This window comes from Stenella coeruleoalba (genome assembly GCF_951394435.1).
Source record: "Stenella coeruleoalba genome assembly, chromosome: 7".
NCBI classification, from domain to species: Eukaryota; Metazoa; Chordata; class Mammalia; order Artiodactyla; family Delphinidae; genus Stenella; species Stenella coeruleoalba.
Window position 1 is genome coordinate 102,496,778 of NC_137153.1, and position 20,750 is coordinate 102,517,527.

Here is a 20,750-nt window from a genome sequence, read left to right on the forward strand (position 1 = left end):
AAAGGTTTTCAGTTTTTCAAGTTGAAATTTAACCACTTGTTCCATTAAACTTGTCTTTTGTTTTGCGGGGGGTGGGTGGTTCCAAGAGATCTAGAGGGGTAGCAACTGGGTGAAAAGATTTCATCTAAGACTTTGGCCAGATGAATGTCTTGGCGGGATATACACTTCCTTACTGGGAGTATCATTGTCCAAAAGCCGTTAGCTGAGGAGCATACCCCAAGTGTGTCATTTCGTGCTAACAGTGAGACAAACGTCATCGTCATCACTTAACAGGACGCTTAGCGCTGTCTAGACACCACCAGGCACATTCAGACATCTTGTTTAATCCTCACAGTCTTAACGAGTTAATTATTATTCCCTCTTTTACAAAAAAACTGAAGTTCAAAGAAGTTAAGTAACTTGTTCCAGGTTACCTAGTTAGTAAATGGTAGAGTCTGGTCCATCTGTGACCTTATAAGAGATTTCATAGGGCTTTAGTGAGTATGTTGGCAACATGGGCCAGACCGGAAAAAAAAAAACAGTCCAGCCAGCGTGGCCTGTTCCCTGTACAAAGTCTGAACTTTTTAAGTACTCCACCTTTTTTTTTTTTAAACTTTGCATTTATTTTTTTGCAGCATTTATTCCCAGACCGTAAGTTTTTGTTTCTTCTGGGATATCTTTTTCTTCTGTGCAACCTCCTCTTCTGGTTTAGGAACAATCTGTTCCTTTTCAGTAAGGATCATCTCAGTGTGGCAGGGAGAGCTCATGTATGGGTTGAACCGACCATGAGCTCTGTAAATCCTGCGCGGCACCTTGGGGGCTTTGTTCACCTGGATGTGCTCAATGACCAGAGAATCTGCATCTAAGTTCAGCATTACTCTCTGCATTTTTGAGCATGTGCAGTAAAAATTCAGCACTCTTTGGGCCACTGACCCTGCATCCATCCCCACTGTTTGGCCTGGGCACACCTACCAACTCCACCATTGTAATGACGGAATGGCACACATTGCTTCTGTAAAGTGACATCCTTCAGATACTTGGTGGCTTTTCGGATGTGCATACCCTTAATGGCCTGGATGGTTTCACGAGTGTTCTTAAAGTGAACATGAAGATTTGAACTTCTTGGTCACCTCAGACCACTTACGGGGAAAGCCCACTCTACCATTTATACTGCCCTTTTGAGGAGTCACTGCATCTCTTACTCTGACTTCATGCCAAAGGGAGTTAATTTTACCACTTCTACCTTGTGAACTTGCAAGGAGCCTATAGTGTTATTCAACAGGAAACTATTTGCATCTTGGGACAGAGGATACTTTGCTGTGTAGAAATGTCTTCAGCATTGCAGCATGTCTTAGCATCCCTGACCTCTGAGGCACTCACAGCCAGAAGCATAACCCACCCCTGCATCGGGTACCAGAGATTCCTAAATGCTCTCTAGAAGGACGGCACTGCCCAACGTTAGAACTGTTGAATGTGAAGACAGAAGATGCCACGATGTTAAATATATCCTTCCCTATCCCAAGACTCAAAGCTGTGTCTTATTTGGTGAATCAGCCACTCCAAGAGTGTTCTATTTTGACTGAAAGGCCTCCACCACATGCTAGCTGGGTGACCTTGAACAAGGTAACTAAACTTGGGGAGCATCAATTTCGTCTGCGACGAAGCCTGCTTAACTCGGAAGCAGTAGTCCCTAGTACAGAGGCAAGTGTTCTTCCCTGAACTTCCCCCGGCTCCTCTCTGTTCGTCATTGGCTCTGAGAACATGGTGAGATCATTGCCTAATTTACCCAGCACAAGAGTTAAGGAGCAAGGATGTGTAAAGAAATGAAGTCAGTGAGGAGACATCCAGTCCCAGCCTTAGCATAATTATCTTCAATGGTGCAAATGGAGAGGTAGATGCTAGTCCCCTGGCAGGATATGTAGGCGGCTTTCCAATTTCACAATGGAGAACTTTTTCTTCACAGTGGAGCTTAAGACTGTTTGGTTTTACTAAACATGAAGTATGTATGTCTTAACTATTTTGGAATATCTTGTACATTAAGACCCCTAAGAGTTTATAGAAGCTGGTTTCATTAAACTTACAAAATGTTATTTAGAGCAAATAAAACCAATTTCTGGCCTCTGAAAGCGTATTCTACAAATCCCAAAAAACAAAATGTTATCTTTTTGTGTTGGTGTTTTAACCGCTTTGAGATTGTTTCAGAGCCCTGAGCCACCGGGCAGTATTAAAAGTGAAGAAGAAATCAGGGTTTTAGATACTGCAGAGGTGGCGACCCGTAGTCAAGCAGCATCCAAATTCTATCTAGTTTTCCTTGGTTCCTAGATTCTGTCATGCAAAATGAAAACCAGAATCCCCTGCCTGCATGGCCTGGGATGGGAACTAAGGCTTTTACTCTATCCGGGGTTTCTGCCTTACGTCTTTTTTTTTTCTTTTTTGGCCATGCGACACAGCATGTGGGATCTTAGTTCTCCGACCAGAGAGCAAACCCGTGCCCCCTGCAGTGGAAGCACAGAGTCCTAACCACTGGGCCACCAGGGAATTCCCTGCCTTACCTCTCAAGGCCAGAATTACAATGGTTGGAGGAGGGGAATCAGAGCTCCCCCACTACCTACCAGGAGGAATAAAAATCTTTTCCTCCAAATCTCGGATTTCTTTTGATCACTGACTCTGGTTTCTTTCACCTTTAAACTTTTCTGCTCTTAACACTCCATAAACCACGCACTGACAAGAGGTCGTCTTGTACAAGAAGCAGCTGAGTGAACGTGCCCTCCTTGCTGGTAAGGACTCTGCCAGCCCTGGTTCATCCTACCCTTCTCTCCCCCTAGTTCTGACAGAGGACAAGCCAACTGGTTGTTGAATGAGTGAGTGAATGAATTAATGAATGCAGGCCATTTTTACTGGGACTGGTGGCAAAACATCCAAAGAGAAAACTGAAAGGGGAAGACAAACACATTTGCTCACAATTGAAATTCACTTTCCAAATTTTTTAGCAACAAATAATAGAGCAACTCCAAAAAATGTGAACTGAGTTCAAAGCAGCTCCAGTAAGAATTGCAGCTTGCTGTCTGAGTGGGTCAGGTTCCTGGATGCCATCGCCCAGCCCTTTGGTACAACATGCTACGTAGCCCTGGCATCACAGATCTGCTTCTCGGCCCTTCCATGACTCGTGGTTCACACCCAGAGCTCTCTTCGTATCTTTTCCCATTAGCTTTCAGAGGTTCTCATTATAGTAGGACTGTCTCCATTCCCAGAAGCAGATGCACAGCCTAGCCAATCCCTGGATTGTAAAAAAGAACAATACTACAAGGGAAGACGACCCCAAATGAGGCTCTGCAGTCCTCATACCCAGCAGCAACCAAGAAAGGCGTGGTTCTTTGTCTGGAACAGATGCTCACCCCACACCCCCAAAAAACTGCTTGGTCCAAAAGATGGAGAAGATGAGCAACAGAGTGACGCTGAGGATGACAGCCAGCAGGTAGGCAAAGATCCGGAACTGCGGGTTGCGGAAACACCCCCTCAGAGAGTCGTGGTTGGAGCTGGGGATGGGGCTGGGGATGGTGGTAGGGGCCACGTCCCGGGGGGGCCCAGTCTGGCTCCCAGGCCCGGGGCCGAGTTCCAGCGTGTAGGCCCGGGGCTGGCGCAGGAAGTAGCGGCTCTCGGGCTCATCTTTGAGACAGAGCTGGCGGCCTTCCAAGATGACGTGGTGGGGCTCCAGGCGGAGCAGGGTGAGCACGGCAGTGTCCGTGGGCAGGTCAGTGACAGGCTGTCCGGAGGCCAGCACAGTGGGCTGGCGACACAGCGGACACAGCAGCCGGCGCCGGGCCGGAGTCACCAGGCTGAGGTGGGCCAGGCATTCCACGCAGAAGGAGTGGCAGCAGTCCAGCACTTTGGGGGTGTGGAACGTGTTGTTGAAGGGGTTCCAGCACACAGGGCACTCTGGCTCCCGGCTCTGCTTCTCCGCCATCCTCAGACCAGACACTGGGAGGTCTGGCAGGAGATGTCCTGGCAGAAAGGGAAAAGGAGCAAAGGAACACCCATTAAGCTCCGTGCCTGTATTGGCCCTAGGCTGTGTCCTGTGGGTTGTTAAAAGGTATTATCGCCCACATTTCACTGATGAAAAAACTTAGGTTCAAAAGGTGAAGTGAAATGAACTTATCTACAAAACCGAAATAGAGTTACAAATGTAGAAAACAAACTTATGGTTACCAGGGGGTAAGGGGGGGACAGATAAATTGAGAGATTGAGATTGACATATACACATTACTATATATAAAATAGATAATTAATAAGGACCTACTATATAGCACAGGGAACTCAATACTCTGTAATGGCCTATATGGGAAAAGAATCTAAAAAAAGGATGGATATATGTATATGTATAACTGATTCACTTTGCTGTACACCTGAAACTAACAGGTGTAAATCAACTATACCCCAATAAAAATTAAAAAAAAAAAAAATGAAGCGATTGTTTCAGATCGCCCAGTCCCTAAGCCGTAGAATTAGGTGTGGTGCTCCTGCAGCATCCCCTCTACCGGGCCCAGGCCTCAGGCACCCCACGATCATCGAGCTCCCTCAAGGAGACGGCACCCTGGCTTTGGAAATGGATAAAAATGCTCCTTGTGCTGCACGTGATTGCCCTTGGCCTCTTGGGCTCCAGGGAGAGGGAGAGGAGCCACAGTCAGTGCTTCCTGCTACAGGGCAAATATTTCCTTCCCTGCTGCCTCGGATCCTGACTAGCCCAGAGATGGGCTTTGTGAATTCCCTGGTCTATCCCTCCTCTGGGGGCAAATGCCAGGCCCTCTCTCCCTCCTCCCCTTGGGCTGCAGGGCCAATCCTCAGTGCCACTGGCCCAGTCTTTGTGCAGGGCACTGCACTGGCCTGGCAAGGGGGCCTCTGGGAAGGCCTTTCCCCTTGACCTGGAAACATGGAGAGGCTCCCCTGCCCAGATCAGCCCTTCCAGAACCTCCTCCCGAAGTTTGGCCTCCCCTGGCTCCTCCCCCACACACACACTTTGTCCTAGAAACTCCCAGAGCACCCACCTGGCCTTCCTTGGCACTACGGCTGTCAGGCAGACTACCCTGAAGGGCCTGAGGCTCCAGCCTCTTCCCCTCCAGAATCTGCAAAGCTTTGGGAGACTGCCTTCTCACCACCAACCCCGGGGCACGTCTCCATAGCAGCGTCCACGCAGCACCTGGAGCTGCCAGGTAGCCCAGGCGGCAGTCTCCTGAGCACACCTGCCTGCAGCGAAGGCCAGAGAGCTGCCCAGGTGGCGGGTAGTGAGGTGAGGGACCCGTGTTCCCCTGGGGCGTGGCAAACAACCAACCCTGGAAGCCTAGTTATCTGTGAGATTGTGGGCGGTCTCTTCAAGACCTGGGATCCCTGGCCTGGAAAGGCAGGGGTGGCAATTTCCTTCTTCTACATTGTGGAGAGGGTAAGTGAGCCTTCTGGGCTTCCTCTCTCCCGGGCCCTCATTTCTTTTCTAAAATGGCTGAAACCTCCTTCTCAAACAAAGGGGCTGCCTGCCCTGCCCTTCAATTCAATGAAATTCACCTGCTGCACAGCCTAAAGTCTCTGAATACTCTCTGAATATCAGATTCAACAAGTCCTCTCCCATCCCCTTCCGATCACTTAATGTGCCCAAGGAGCTACACCCCGAACATGCGAGCCCGGCTGCCTTCTTTGTCCTTCGATGACACAGATGGTCAGCCTGGCAGGCACTGACCGCTGAGATCTTGGAGTCCAAGACTCAGCCCTCCCACCACCCTTGGGACTTAAAAGCGGGAGTCAGGGAGGAGGACCGCTCCAGCCCCACATCCCTATTTCAACCAGAAACACTTGACTTATATTGGTCATCTGAACAAGTTGAAGACTTGAGCTTCTGAGGAAAAAGAAGTTTAAAAACCTCTTCTCCATCCTAACCACTCACTTTGCAGATGGGAGGCAAGAAGTGACTCTCACCCAAGGTCACCCACTAGTTAGTGGTGACACCTGGACTTCCAGGCCACCACCATGCTGCTGTCAGAAAGGTAGAGCCCTCAGCCATTCAGTCCACCTGCTGGATGTGTGTTATTAACTGGATAGTGAGTGTTTGCCTTTCACTAGGAGATTCCTCGTGGCCAGAAGTCTCTCATGGTAGGAATCCAGGAACTGTGCAGGGGGGCCTTGGGGGTAATGAGTCTCCCATGTGCCCCCGATATGACATCATCTACCCTGACTGAGTTGGCACCTGCAGCAAAACCTGCTTACGTTCTCACCCATGGCTTCCTGGTTTCCTTCTAGACCCTAGACCTCTGTCACTGCTTCGGGACAGGGAAGAGGAAGTGAAGACATGCAGGAGGAGGGTGGAACAGCTCTGGCTGAAGCTCGGATACTTTGCCAAAGATCCTCACCAATGAATGCCTCCCTCTGCGGACAATTCGTCCTTTCTACGAGCAGTCATTGAGTTAATGAGAGCTCGCCACATGCCAGGTGCTGTGCTAGGCACTGGGTAAATAATGGGGAACAAAACAGACATGGTCTTTGACCTCATGACATTTAGAGTCTAGTGAGGGAAAGAGACATTTAATGAGTAATGGGCAATAAATACACAATTTTAATTAACACTATAAAGGACAAAAAGGAAAATGGGCTTAGGGGACTTGTTGCTTCAGGTGAGATCACCAGGGAAGCTTTCTCCAGAGAGATGATATGAAAGCCAAGACCAGAGGATGAGAAGAATCCAGCCCTGCAGGGTGGAAGAAGAGCATTCGAGCTCAAGGGAACAGCACGTGCCAAAGCCTTAAGGTGAGAAAAAGCTCTGTCGTTGAGGAAGTGAAAGGAGGTCGGGTGACTGGGGTGTAGTGGGTGGGTCTGGATGGGGAAGTGGCTTTTAGGAAGAAGCCAGAGAGGCTGCCCTGGAGGCTGGGGGATACATCTGGGTTTTATTCTAGGGCTGAGCGTGTGTGTATGTATGTGCTTGCCGGCAGGGTTCGGGGGTGGGGGGGTTACCCGATCCTATTTCCATTTTTTTTTTTTTTGTGGTACACGGGCCTCTCACTGTTGTGGCCTCTCCCGTTGCGGAGCACAGGCTCCGGACGCACAGGCTCAGCGGCCATGGCTCACGGGCCCAGCCGCTCCGTGGCACGTGGGATCTTCCCGGACCGGGGCACGAACCCGTGTCCCCTGCATCGGCAGGCGGACTCTCAACCACTGCGCCACCAGGGAAGCCCCTATTTCCATTTTTAAAGCAACATTCCAGCTGCAGAGCAGAAGACAGAGTGAAAGGGATGAGTGGAAATGGAAGACCAGTTATGGGCTCTAGCCATGGTCCAGGTTGGGATGGTGGGGCTTGATGCATGTGAGGTGTTGGTGGAGAAGATCAAAGGGATGGGTGAAAGGTATCTTTGCAGATGCAATCAAATATACTTTCCAAGAAGCAGTGGACAGCATAGATTCTAGAACCAGGTTGTCAAGGCTATTGACCCCCAACACACTGCTTGTTAGGGCTGTGATTCCAAGTGAACTGTTTAACCTCTCTGTTCTTCAGTTTCTTCTGAAGAGGAAGTTAAAAGTGGTGCCTCAGAGGGTAAAGCTCTTAGACAGAGCCTGGCACCCAGTAAAGACTATATATGAGGTGGTTGCATTATCCCTGCAAATGGATTTGAGAGAGAGGAAGGCTCAAGGCTGACTTTGAGGCCATGAAATTTTCTGCATTGAGCTTTGAGGAGCCCCTGAATTCCAGAGTGTGTCAGAAGCAGACCTTTAGTATTTATCAAAGGCCTTAAAATATACATAACCTTGATTCAGCAGTTCCCCCACTGGTAATTTATCCTGTGGAAATAATCCAGGACCTGTGCCAAGATTTGAGTAGAAAGCACGGCTCTAATGGTTAAAAATTGAAAACTGCCTAATTATCCAATAGTAGGACACTTATTAAATAAATTCTGCTCCATCCATACAAAGAGATATTCTGCAGCCTTTAAATGATGTGATAAAACATCTATTGATATGGAAATACGTTCATGACATGTCATTAAGTGAAAAGAACCAGTAATAAAACCATATTACAGGGCTTCCCTGGTGGCACAGTAGCTGAGAGTCCGCCTGCCGATGCAGGGGACACAGGTTCGTGCCCCAGTCCGGGAAGATCCCACATGTCGTGGAGCGGCTGGGCCTGTGAGCCATGGCCGCTGGGCCTGCGCGTCTGGAACCTGTGCTCCACAACGGGAGAGGCCACAACAGTGAGAGGCCCGTGTACCGCAAAAAAAAAACAAAAAAACCCCCAACATATTACAGTATGATCTAATTTTTCAATATATGTGTGCAATGGAAAAAAATGTGTGGAAAAACAAACACTGAAATGTCAACAGTGGTTGTCTCTGGGGGTAAGATTATAGGTTTGTTAGTTTGTTTGTTTTTCATTCTCTTGCCTGAAAATTTGAACTTTATTCTGACTTTATTGCACTAAGCTTACTACCCTTAAAGATCTTCCCCTCCCCACAAAGCAGGCTTCTGTTTTCTGAAGTTCCATGGCCAAAGCTGTAAAGGGATGCTCAAGAGGAGAGATGATCACTGTTGAATCAGCACCTGGGCCCTTATCTGCCATGGTCACCTCAGGCCTTGTCTGTGGCTTCAGAGTCTGTCGCCAGGAGGGACTCTGGCCACTTAACCACCAACGACTCACTCTCAAGCCAGGACATCCCAATACCACCCCAAAGACATCGCCTCAGTCTGTGAGCAGGTCAGTCAGCCAAATATCCATTGTCTGTAGCATCACCCCAATACTTTCAACCTCCAGAGGAGAGAGGTGAAGAACTAGCATTTTTATAGGACTTCCCAGTTTACAAAGGGCCTCAGTCCTGGCCGGGGTCTAAGTGTGGTAACTCACATCTTGATGGTATAATTTGCCTTTTGCAATTTTATTTTCCATTTGCATAGACCATTTGATTCTGTAAAACCACCCTCTGAAGGAAGCAGGATCAGGAGTCGACAGTGTGCAGCTCTGGAACCAGGCTTTTTTGCTGTGAGGTCTTAGGCAAATGGCTTAACCTCTCTGAGCTTTGTTTTCCTCTGTAATATAGGCTAATGATCTCACCTTATGAGCTTGCTGTGAGGAGGGGATAATGACTGTTATGTGCCCAGCAAAGCACAGCAGATGCTCAATACACAGGTAGCATGCTATTTTTACACTCATTTTATAGATGGGAACATCAAGGCTCAGAATGGTGAAGTGACTTGCCCAAGGCTTCACAGCTAAAGAATGGCTGAGCTTGAAAGATGATCCCAGGAGCCCTGCCTCCCAGGACAGCGTTCACCCGGTCGGTGGACGATGCTGCCTCTCAGGATGCAGGGCCCTGTGAGCCGTCCCTCCACGACCCTCCCTGGTTCCTTACCTGCTCCCTTGGTGCCTCCTCCACCTCCTCCAGCTCCTTTGCCTAGCACGGCCCTGCAGCATGTGCTCTGGGCTCTGACTTCTCCCGGCCTGGTTTCCAGGCAGCTGTGGGCGTGCCTCATTTGCATGGTCTTCAGGAAGCTCTTGGGCAGCGCTCCATCTCAGGATTTTCTCTCCTTCCCTCTGCTGCCTTTGGACTGTCTGAGCCTACCAGGGACAGCCTGGAAGCTTTGGTTTCATCTTCCTCCTGTGAGTCACTCTTGCTTTCTCTCTAAGGGGGTCGAAGTCCACTCATCTTTGCAGGCCTCTGTTCTGCACCCGGTTGGTCTCCTGCATCACCTCTGACTGCACCGCCTTGGCTCACACACAGCCTTATGGGCAGTTGACAGGCAGGCAGGTTGTCTCTGATGCCACTTCTGCCCCTCGGCGCAGATCGACCCTTTCCTACTCTGCACCCTGCAACTAAAATACAAAGGGCACTTGCAAAATATTGAGAAAATTATTTAATCCAAAAGAAAAACCATTAGGGGAGAGTCACTGAAGCATAAGCCTGAAGAGCCTGGGTTCTCGATCAAGTCAGATTTCTGGGTCAGAGTCAAGTCCTCGCTCAGAATCCAGACTCTACTTACTAGTGATGGAGACTTGAGCAATTAATTTCTCTAAATATTATTTTTCTCAGCTGAAAATGGGCATAATAATTTTACCTATTTGATCCACAGGTTAAATGAGATAATGCATGCAGAGATCATAACACAGTGCCTGGTACACAGTAACATGCAGTAAATGTTAACTATTATCAAGAGATGATCAGGCAAATCACAGAAAAAGAAATACAAGTGGAATATATATGTAATTGTTCAACCTCATTTATAATTAGAGAAATTCAGATTTTAAATAAGATACTGCTATTTTTCCTATCAGACTGACAAACATTAACATAATATTAGCTAAAGCCCGCTGCTATCATTAAAAGTAATAATAGCAGTTTATGTGCTTTATTAAATGCTTCTGATCTGGGGCAATGAATCCTCCCAACACTCCCACAAGGCGCAATATGGATCACATAAAATAAATGACTTGTCCTTACTCTTCCACAGATAAGGAATCAGAAGCCCAAAGCAAGTAAGGGGTTTACCCAAGAGCTCATGAGAAGCAAGTTAAAGAGCTGGGACTGCAAGTGTGACTCTGAAATCTGTGCCGTTGCCTCACTGTCTCCCAAAAGTGTGTTCATACGATCCATCTTTTGTTCCCTCTCCTATTCTCTGTACATATGGTCCTCTTCTTTTATTCCTTTACTGACCATTTAAATTGGGGTTTGGAGAATAAACAGAAATAAATGTATTTTAGGATGTAATCAAATGCCCTAGTCCCCTTATTTTGTGTTTTAAAATTTTTATTTTAGAAGAGGTAATACATTTGCATGTTCAGCACAAGAGGTTTCATTTTGCAATGAAAATGTTGTTCTCCCAGCTACCTAATTTCCCTAAAAATTAAGGAATTATACCATCAGTTTCTTATGTATCTTTCCAAAGATGCTTTATGAATACACAAGCAAAACTCCTATGTCAAAATATCTATGTATTCCTATTCCTCCTTTTTACACAAATGTGCATTTGGTATACATGGTTCTACACCTTGCTTTTTTCACTTCACGATGTATCTGAGATATCATTCTGTATTAGTGCATAAAGAGCTTTTTCAGTTTTTTAATGGTTGTATCATATTTCATTGAATGGCTGTACCACAGATTACTTAACCATTCGCTTATTGATCTAATCCCTTCATTTGTTGTTGTTTGGTTTTTTTTTTTTTGGCCGCACCTCAAGGCATGCAGGATCTTAGTTCCCTGAACTGGGATTGAACCCGGGCCCCCTGCAGTGGAAGCGCTGAGTCCTAACCAGTGGACAGCCAGGAAGTTCCCCTAATCCCTTCATTTTAAATATATAAATATTGGCTGGAAAAATAAATACCAAAATGATTGCAGGATTTAGATTAGCCTTGAATTGTCTGAAAAATAGCTGTGTTCTTTGGGAAGTTGTAGATCCCTAACAAAGACCTCTAAGCATTTTTCCTCTTTCTGAGCAGGAGACAGAGGGATGCCTCAAGGCATGACCTGGTGGCCTGGAATTCCCTCTCAGACCTAGAACGCCCTGCTTTCCAGTATCACTTCTGGTTAACTAAGGTTAGTGAGAATTCAAGACACTGATTCAGCCCAAAGGATCTGGTTCGTATTTGAGAGTTTGGAAGCCATGCTTTCTGGTTTGGCAACTCATGCGAACCGTGAAGAAGTTTATACACTTTTACATAATAATATAATTCCCTGTAAGTATCCAAAAGGTATGTGTGATATTGTGATTTATAATAAGAAATATATGTGTATTTGGCCTTCATTCTATTCCTGGCCTGGGATTGAACACACGCTCCCTGTGGTGGACGCGTGAAGTCTTAACCACTGGACCGCTAGGGAAGTCCCTTATTTAAAATGCTATTGCAGAAGAATTTTTATTGATCTGTGAAAATGGTCACAATATACTATAAATGGAGGGGGGCAAAGCAGTTACAAAATGTTATATGTATGATCCAGATTTTGTAAAACAAAATTTATATATAAAGCCTGAAAGCCCATGAGACAAAATGTGCCAATGGTTATCTCTGCATGCTAAGTGTACTGGTATTGACATTTTCTTCTTAACTATATTTTCTAAACTTTTATTAATAAATATGTATTACTTTTGCAATCAGAAAATTCACTTGGAAAACAAGGAAGTCTGAGTTTTCTGCAACCCGGGAATCCAGAACTTAAAAAGAAGCAAGGAGGGTGTGTAAGAAATCAGTCAGGGCATTGCAAGCATTGACATAAAAATAAAATAACCCATGGCCCTTTCCTGGGTCACTGCTTGTCTAGTGAGCAAATGCATTATCATTAATATCTCTGGGTGGTCAGGGCTAGGGAGTACTTTGCAAACAGTGGAAAATTTTCCGGGGAGATACCCAGGAGAGATAGTGAGCCATCTCAGGAATTTGAGAGTTGAACTAATTTAGTTCATGCTTCGGAGGTGAGGTCAGTCAGCTGGAAAAGCACCTCGTCTAAGCAGTACCTTGGAACCGGGTGAGTGAAGAGTCATGAGACTTGGGGAGGCCCAGCCAAGGTCGGGGATGGAGGCGGAGGGTGGCATGAACCATGCAGGGAGGAAGAGGCAGCAGAGGCAGTAAATGGGCAGCGGAGGATGGAGAAAAGGCGGTGACGAGGCAATTTTTGGTCAGGTGATCAGTGTTGAGCGAGCTCCCACCCCCGCCAAGGGCAGGGGGCAGCTCTCCCTGTGGGGCACGACACTGTTATCACTTGGAGCCATGCCTTAGGCTTATCCGGAGGCCAGAACAGTCCCAGCAGCAGAGGCATCACCTGGAGATTGATAGGAATGCAGAAGCTCAGGCCTATTCCAGACCTACTGAATCAGAATTTGCATTTTCACTAGATCCCCAGGGGGATTCAGAGACACACTGAAGTATGAGGACTAATTTAGGAAAAATATCCCCAGTATATGCTCCTTGACTCATCCCGGGTACATTTGTCTTCAGGTTCTTAAAGACTTCTCAAGGATCTGACACCAGGAAGAAGATGTCCCAGACAGGGCTGGGTGAATCTCAGCCTGGGAATGGACACCGTCCCTCCCTCCCCATTTCCTGTGTGCAGCATCTGAGTTTGTTTTACACGTCACAATCCTCATGCAAAACCCTTGGGGCCAGATGTGTTTCAGAATTTTTCATATTTTAGGAAGATAATATGATGCATTTACCATATACTAGTGAGACCTGAGGCAGCACCTGGTAATCAAATGCATTAATATTCTGCAATTTATTTTATTTTATTAATATTCTGCAATTTATTATAAAGATTGATACCCAAAAGAATAAGCAACATCAGGTCAATTTTGGCACCAAATTTAATGAAAAAAACCTTTGTCTCCAGGGCTTCCCTGGTGGCGCAGTGGTTGAGAGTCCGCCTGCCGATGCAGGGGACACGGGTTCGTGCCCCGGTCCGGGAAGATCCCACATGCCGTGGAGCGGCTGGGCCCGTGAGCCATGGCCGCTGAGCCTGCGCGTCCGGAGCCTGTGCTCCGCAACGGGAGAGGCCACAACAGTGAGAAGCCCGCATACCGCAAAAAAAAAAAAAAAAACCTTTGTCTCCAGAACGGGGGGATTTTAAGCATTGTGGATAAGGATTATGAACTGTTTTATTATTTTATTTTATTTTATTTTAAAAATGTGTCAATTGAATAATTTTAGAAACACTGACATAACACTATTTCCCAGCCCTCGTTTACCTCAGACTTAGCAGGAACTACAGGATCTAGATATTCTTTCAAATATAAAGTAGTTCACATAATTCCTTTCATCAAGCAGGTCACATCTGGCATTGTTATTCCCAGATCAATTCAAGGGATTCTGTGAGGAGTGACTGGATTTTGATGAAATTAAGAATTTATCCCAGCTAACATCAATGCGAAACATCAGAGCTAAGGCTGGACCCCAGGGCCTCCAGCTCCTAGCCCTGCGCTTTCCTCCTCTCCCTTCATCTGCCTTCCCCTCCCCTCTCTGTCCCCAGGCAGAGGGTTCCCGGCTGAGGACACAGGACAGCAGGCCTCCTGCCTATGCCACCTGGTGTGTTTAGAAACACAGAACTGCAATTGGATGGTTCTTCCTCCAGCTGGGCTGTGAATGAAGCATCTTGTCTTCCAGTCCCCCAGACTTGCCGCCACATCAGGGTGGCAGTAACTGCCCCCTGAAGGTCCTTGGAGTGAGTTGGGCCAGGCACAGCCAGGTAAGTCCTGACACTTACTCTGAAGCCTTTCTCCACATGACCCCTGCCGGGAAGACAGTGGCAAAAAGTTGCAAGAGGCCGTTTGTACAAGGAAGGGCCAGGGCAGCTTCCAGGAAGGTCTCAAAGGCCTTCTCCAAATGCCCGGAGAGAATGCTCCTGGACCAAAGTCCATCTCTGCTCTTGGAATGCTCAGCTTGCAGTACCAACAGAGGGATCCTTTCCCGGGGCTTTTAGTCGAAATCAAAAAGCCGGGCCCCTCCCCCCTCGCTGGGCTCCCGGGGCCTCATGGTTCGCACTCTTCTCTATGGCACTTTCTCATTTGTGCTCGTCTCTACATCTGTCTAGTTTCCCTTCTCTCATGGGAGTTTATTCTTTAACTTTTATTGTAGTACATGTCCAATATGGAAAAATTAGGCAACTCAGATGAATATAACACTGACACTTAGGAACAATGCTAGGCACTATTCGAGGGGCTCTACCTGAATCGTATGACATCCCTGATGACAACTCTGTGAGTAGGTGCTGCCATCATACCGTCTCCATTGCACAGATGACGGCACTGAGACGCAGATTAAGTCTCTTGCCCAAGGTCGTGAGGCTAAGGAGCGGCAGACTGGGATTTGAACCAGGCATGGTGGTGCTGGAGTCCACGCCCTAAAACCAGGCCACACTGTCACCTATAAGGAGGAAATAAACTCACCCAAAATCCTACATGCAGAGATGACCACCGAAAAAATAAAGCTCAGGATCCCAACAATGTGAATAAAGCCCTCTCCACAATAAATAAGACTGTAAAAATAACATCTTCTGGATGAGAGGCAACTCAAAGTGGTTTTTTGTAATTATATTATTGTATTCTAATTATCACATGGTTCAAACAAATGGGTCATAGAATCTTCAGTATGAAATTTGAATTATGGTTTCACAATAAGAACTTTTCTATGGATGGTAATTAGAAACAAAGAAAAATTCTTTCTGGACAAAGGTATGTTTATCATAGCCTTTCAGTGTATAGCCTTTCAGTCTCTTTATAAGTATTTTAAATGCAAAATTTTTTCATACATTATTATAAAATATGTCATACTGTTTTGTAGCCTTTCCGCTTATCTTTCCACATCATAAAATAGTCTTCTACAACCTTTTCTTCAAAATGAAAATAGTCTTGTTTTTGATCATAAAAGTGACAAAGGAAATAACAAATTTATGTATTTGCTTGTAGAATATGCATGAAATGTCTCTGAAAGAGTACAGTAGATGCTGGTAACACTGGTTACCTCTGGAGGGAGCCAGATGGAAGGCAGAAGTGGATGAGAGGGAGGCTTTAATGTATAAACTCTTGCACTCTTGATTGTGACTATGTGAATGAGTTATCTATTTCAAAAATAATTAAGTTTTAAAAATGAAACTGATTCATCCTCATTACAAAAAAAAAGGCATAAAGTAGAAGATAAATTCATCTTTAAACTCAATACCCAGAGCTAACACTGTTAACATTTTTGCTCTATTTCTTCCAGAACTTCAGCTATGAATGTGCAGATTTATTTTTACCAAACATAGACATATGTGCAGATATATTTTTACCAAAATGGGATGAGGCTGTATGGGGCTGTTTTGTCACCTGTGTTTTTCACTTAGGGTGAATCATGGACAACATTTCATGCAGCCCCATTTTAAATGTGTACAAGTTTATTAGTCATGTGGAGGTGGCTGGTTTCCAAAAGACTATTTCTGGATGGACTGCGAGTTCAGCACCTGAACATGCAGTGCTAGTTGACACCAGTGTTATTTTATTGGAAGACTCAGATGAAATTATGATTGTGAAAGTAGTTTGTATAGAGCATATAAGGTTTTACTGTTAAAATTCTGGCCTCTTAACTGGAGGTGTCAGGAAGAAAGGTATAATCAAGACCAGCTGGTCCAGCTTCTTTCTAATGTTGGCCCGTGGAGCTGACACTTCCCTCGTACAGTCTTCACACTCATCTTTAAAACTGAGGCTTGCAAAGTTTAAGAGCACAAAGTGTTAGCAAGGGTACGGAACAACGGAAACTCTGCCGAAGGTCCTCCACAGCTGGTGGGAGTGTGACCTGTGACAAACTTTTTGGAAAAGAGGTGGTATCTACTAAAGCTGGTCATGCACTCTACCCTGTGGCCCAGAATGGCCTCCCCTGGTTACACAGTGAATACAGTGCCTGCATATTTCACCCGATGACATGCTAATGGAATGTTCATAGCAACACCAACTATAAGAGCCCCAAACTAGAAACACCCATATGCCCATCAGTAGTTAAGTGGATAAATTATAATATTGTCACACAGTAGAATACTATCAAACAATGTCAAGCTATCTCACAAACATGTTGAGCCCAAGAAGCCTGACGAAAATTAAGCGCACACATTGTTTCACCTAACTCTACTGCTGGATAACAAACTGTCCCAAAACTTAGTCTTAAAACAATTTATTGTTTTTCATGATTCTGTGGGCTAGCTGCGCAGTTTCTCTTCCGATTTCATCTATGGCTGCATTCAGCTGCAGGTTTGGCAGGGCTGGAAGGTCCAAGGTGACCTTGTTCACATGTGTGGTGGTACTGGGTTCTTCTCCACAGGGCCTAGGTCACTCCCTGACATGGCAGCCTCGGAGTAGCTTTCCAAGAGGGTGAAAGTGAAGCGGCAAGCTCTCTCTAAGGCTGAGCCTCAGACTTGCATAGCATTCGTTCTTCTGCATTCTGTTGGTCAAACCAAGTCAAAGGCTGTCACAGATTCAAGGGCTGGGAAAATAGATCCCAGCTATTAATGAGAAGTTACTTTGCGAAGGGTCACACATACAGGGATGGGAGAAGCTTGTGGCCATATCTTCCGTCTACTACAATATGATTCTACTTATATAAAGTAGAAAAGCAGACAAAACCGATTTATGCTGTTATAAATCCCTTGGCTGATAGTTCTGAAGGGGAGTATGAGGGAGGCCATCTGCGTTCCTGGATGTATTATGCTGCTTCATCTAGGTTACTAGAGTGTGTTCAGTTTAAGAAAATTCTGCCAGCTATAAACTTAAGACATATGAAACTCTGTGATGGCTAAACTTGAATTAAAAGTTTATATGTGTGTGTGTGTGTGTGTGTGTGTGTGTGTGTGTGTGTGTGTGGCTTAAAAAGAATGAAGTTCTCTTTCAAGTCACAGTACAGCTGGTCAGGCTGTTGGAACAGCTCAGCTCCTGGAGGTTATTTGGGGCCCCAGGTTCCTTCTTTCTTCTTGTTGCATCATCTTGTCCTAATCTGAATAGCTGAAGCCGTTGCTGGCAGTCTGCATCCCACCTAGTGGGAAGGGACTCAGAGGGGAAATCCTGGACAAACATACTCCTTTTGATCTAATAGGGTGGAAGTTACATCACTTCCACTCACACTCCACTGAAACCAACTTATTCTTATGGCTGTGCCTAGCTGGGAATGCTGTCTTAGCTGGACTGCCCGTGCTAAGAAGTGCCCATTGCAGGAACAACTAACAGTCTGCTGTGTTTTAATGATGAAGCTGTTCTTTGATAATTATGCTTTAAAAAGGCCATTCAGAAAAAGCTAAGTTCCTTTATCTCAGTGTTAAAAGATTAAAAAAAACAAGTGGGGGCTTCCCTGGTGGTTCAGTGGTTAAGAATCCGCCTTCCAATGCAGGGGACGTGGGTTCAATCCCTGGTTGGGAGCTAAGATCCCACATGCCGCGGGGCAACTAAGCCCCCTGCGCCTCAACTACTGAGCCTGCGTGCTCTAGAGCCCGTGAGCCACAACTAGAGAGCCCTAGCACCGCGACTAGAGAGATGCCTGTGCCGCAACAAAGAGCCCGCACCCTGCAACGAAAGATCCCGTGTGCTGCAACTAAGACACGGTGCAGCCAAATAAATAAATAAATATTAAAAAAACAAGTGACCTGAGTTCTATACTTGCCATTCCTGTGTCAAAATGAAGGCTGTTACAGACTGAAAACAACACGTCTCTCAATACCAGTGCTGAAAACACACATGTGAAGGTACGTTTCTGCTGCTACAGCTAAAAGATCGGACATTATTTCTGTTTCAATGACTGTAAACTCAGAGCTCCTGGGGAACCTTCTTTAATAATCACTGTTCAGGAAGATAGTGATAATGGGGACTTGTCTGATACTTGGGGATACCGATGATATTCACTGCATCACAGTACTTGCTGGTAGCTATTTTAAAGAAAATAATCACTCTTTTCCAGGTTATTTTTAACCTTTAGTAAAAATAAATGTCCTCTTATAAGCCACCAAAAAATAAATTAAAAGGTCATTAATAATCACCATGCATTTTTCCTTAAATATATAAATATTTTCAACTTATACAAGTAAATATATAATTTTTTTTAAAAATTTAATTGGCCAGATTCCAAGGGTTTATATACTTTCCTAGAAAAAACTTGGATTTCCCTGCTGGTCCAGTGATAAAGACTCCACGCTTCCACTGCAGGGAACGTGGGTTTGATCCCTGGTAGGGGGACTAAGATCCTGCACGCCACGCACCGTGGCCAAAAAAGGAAAAAAAAAAAAGAAAAAGTCAAGTGTCTTTGGAAAATTCCTTTATATGGTTTTAGAGGAATAGCCTCTAAAATGAAGTGTTCAATGCACAAATGAATGCATTTTAGCAGCCTGTATCTTAGGTGCTGAGAGTACCTGATTAGAGCATATAAGACTGAAAAATCCTATAATACATTTGGATTTATTAATCTATTTTCTACTTAAAATGCACAGATAAGGAATTTTTATAGCAAGCATGTATAGAGTGTAGGGAAACATTTATTTATTTATTTTTATTTACCTTTGGCTGCGTTGGGTCTTTGTTGCTGCACGCAGGCTTTCTCCAGTTGTGGCGAGCGGGGGCTACTCTTCATTGTACTGCACGGGCTTCTCATTGTGGTGGCTTCTCTTGTTGCGGAGCTCGGGCTCTAGGTGCGTGGGCTTCAGTAGTTGTGGCGCATGGGCTTAGTTGCTCCACGGCATGTGGGATCTTCCCGGACCAGGGCTCGAACCCGTGTCCCCTGCGTTGGCAGGCAGATTCTTAACCACTGCGCCACCAGGGAAGCCTGGGAAACAATTTTATTGGTAATAGAACTGGGCTACTTCATCAGAGCCCTTCTATTTTCTCACATATGTTCCCGCTGTTCCCCTTTCCTGGGACCCCTCCCAACCACTCCCTTGGATTTTCTGTCTTCCTTCTAGAAGAAAGGCTAACCTGTAGCACTAATAGTTCAGGATTTGCTAGGACTTTCCCCGAGACACCCTGCTCTACTGCTCCCAGGCACCTGGCCAGGAGGATCTCCTTGGAGCCAAAAAGTTAATAACTGGTCCAGAAAATACACAATGTCATGGCCTACAAATTTCTAAAATGAACTTTGTGACATCATGCAGAGGCAAAGGGGTGAGGAGGAAAGTCAGGCAGACCCAGGCCCAGATCTCAGTTCTCCCCTTCTTCCCCACGCGTGTAACCTCGGGCAGAGGACTGGATGTCCCTGGGCCTCAGCTTCCTCATCTGTGACATGAGAATAACACAACTGCAGTGAGGATACATGTATTCAGCCACCTGTAGGTGCTCAACGATGCAGCTTCCTCTCCCACCACCCACTTTGTCCTTTCAGAGCTCAAAGATCCATAACTTAGGGAATCACAGGGAAGCTGAACAGTGGCTAAAGGTTTAGAAAATACCATCTAAGGAGAACGGGTGAAGGAGTGGTAAATGTGTTGTGTGAAGCGTTTAGTCTGGACAGAGCGGGTGCTAAGGAGCTGTGGCTGCCATTTGTAAGCACCCACTAGCTTGCCTGACATTTAACACAGTTGAATCCTTGGGAACAGCCCCCGTAAAAAACGTCTGATTATGAAGCTCCATATTATAAGTGAGGAAACAGGTTTTATAACTTTCCCAAGATCATCCAGCTGCATGGGGAAATGGAGAGTCCAATTCAGGTCTGACGCTTTGCACGAAGCTTAAGATTCTCCTGCCTCATGCTGGAGGCAGCGTGTGGGAGGTGGCCCCAAAGAGGAGCAGGAGGGGACAAGGAAGATGGCTGTCAGCCACTGGTATCAGGGACAGGCAGGGGCCAGAGAGGACGAATGCTAAATCTTTCTTTGGGACTCATCAGAAAGGGACTCTCCAGGCCTCAGCTGCCTTAGGTATGGACCTGCCTGACGGCAGAGTGACTTTCCTGGAGGAAAGCAGGCTTGTGAGCACCAGGCTGGGGAACTGAGACTCCTGGGGGCCACACAGACAGAGCCGAGCGATCCTGCCCTCCTCACCGAGGGGGGCTCAAGTGGCTGGCACAGTTGAATCCATCTTTCTGCTTTTTTCTATATGTTCCATTGTTGTTGCAGAGATTCCCTTGCCTTATTCTGGCCATTCCCCAGAAAGAGTTATATAAAACTAAGTAAAAAATGTTAAAATATACAAATGCAATTTTTTTAGGCTTCATCTCTGGCATTTTCTTATCCACGGACGGGTTTGATAACTCGTCTAACCGTGGCGAGGCGCTGCAGTGGCCGGGCCTCTTCAACGCCAGTGCAGGTCTCGTGTTTGTGCAGCCC

General features: G+C 46.0%; 1 protein-coding gene and 1 pseudogene across 2 annotated transcripts; both read right to left on the reverse strand.

Moving 5' to 3' along the window:
- Positions 1-256: 256 nt before the first annotated feature.
- On the reverse strand, positions 257-2,100 carry LOC307188564 (large ribosomal subunit protein uL22-like; annotated as a pseudogene). The gene has a single exon. The product of its transcript is annotated as a large ribosomal subunit protein uL22-like (transcript).
- A 1,003-nt stretch (positions 2,101-3,103) lies between these two features.
- On the reverse strand, positions 3,104-20,594 carry RNF183 (ring finger protein 183). The gene is made up of 2 exons (XM_079925840.1): positions 18,994-20,594; positions 3,104-3,981 (listed from the first exon to the last, which is right to left on the reverse strand). The coding sequence occupies exons 1-2, from the start codon at positions 19,085-19,087 to the stop codon at positions 3,371-3,373; spliced, it is 705 nt and encodes a 234-aa protein (XP_079781966.1). The 5' UTR covers positions 19,088-20,594; the 3' UTR covers positions 3,104-3,370.
- Between the last annotated feature and the right edge of the window lie 156 nt (positions 20,595-20,750).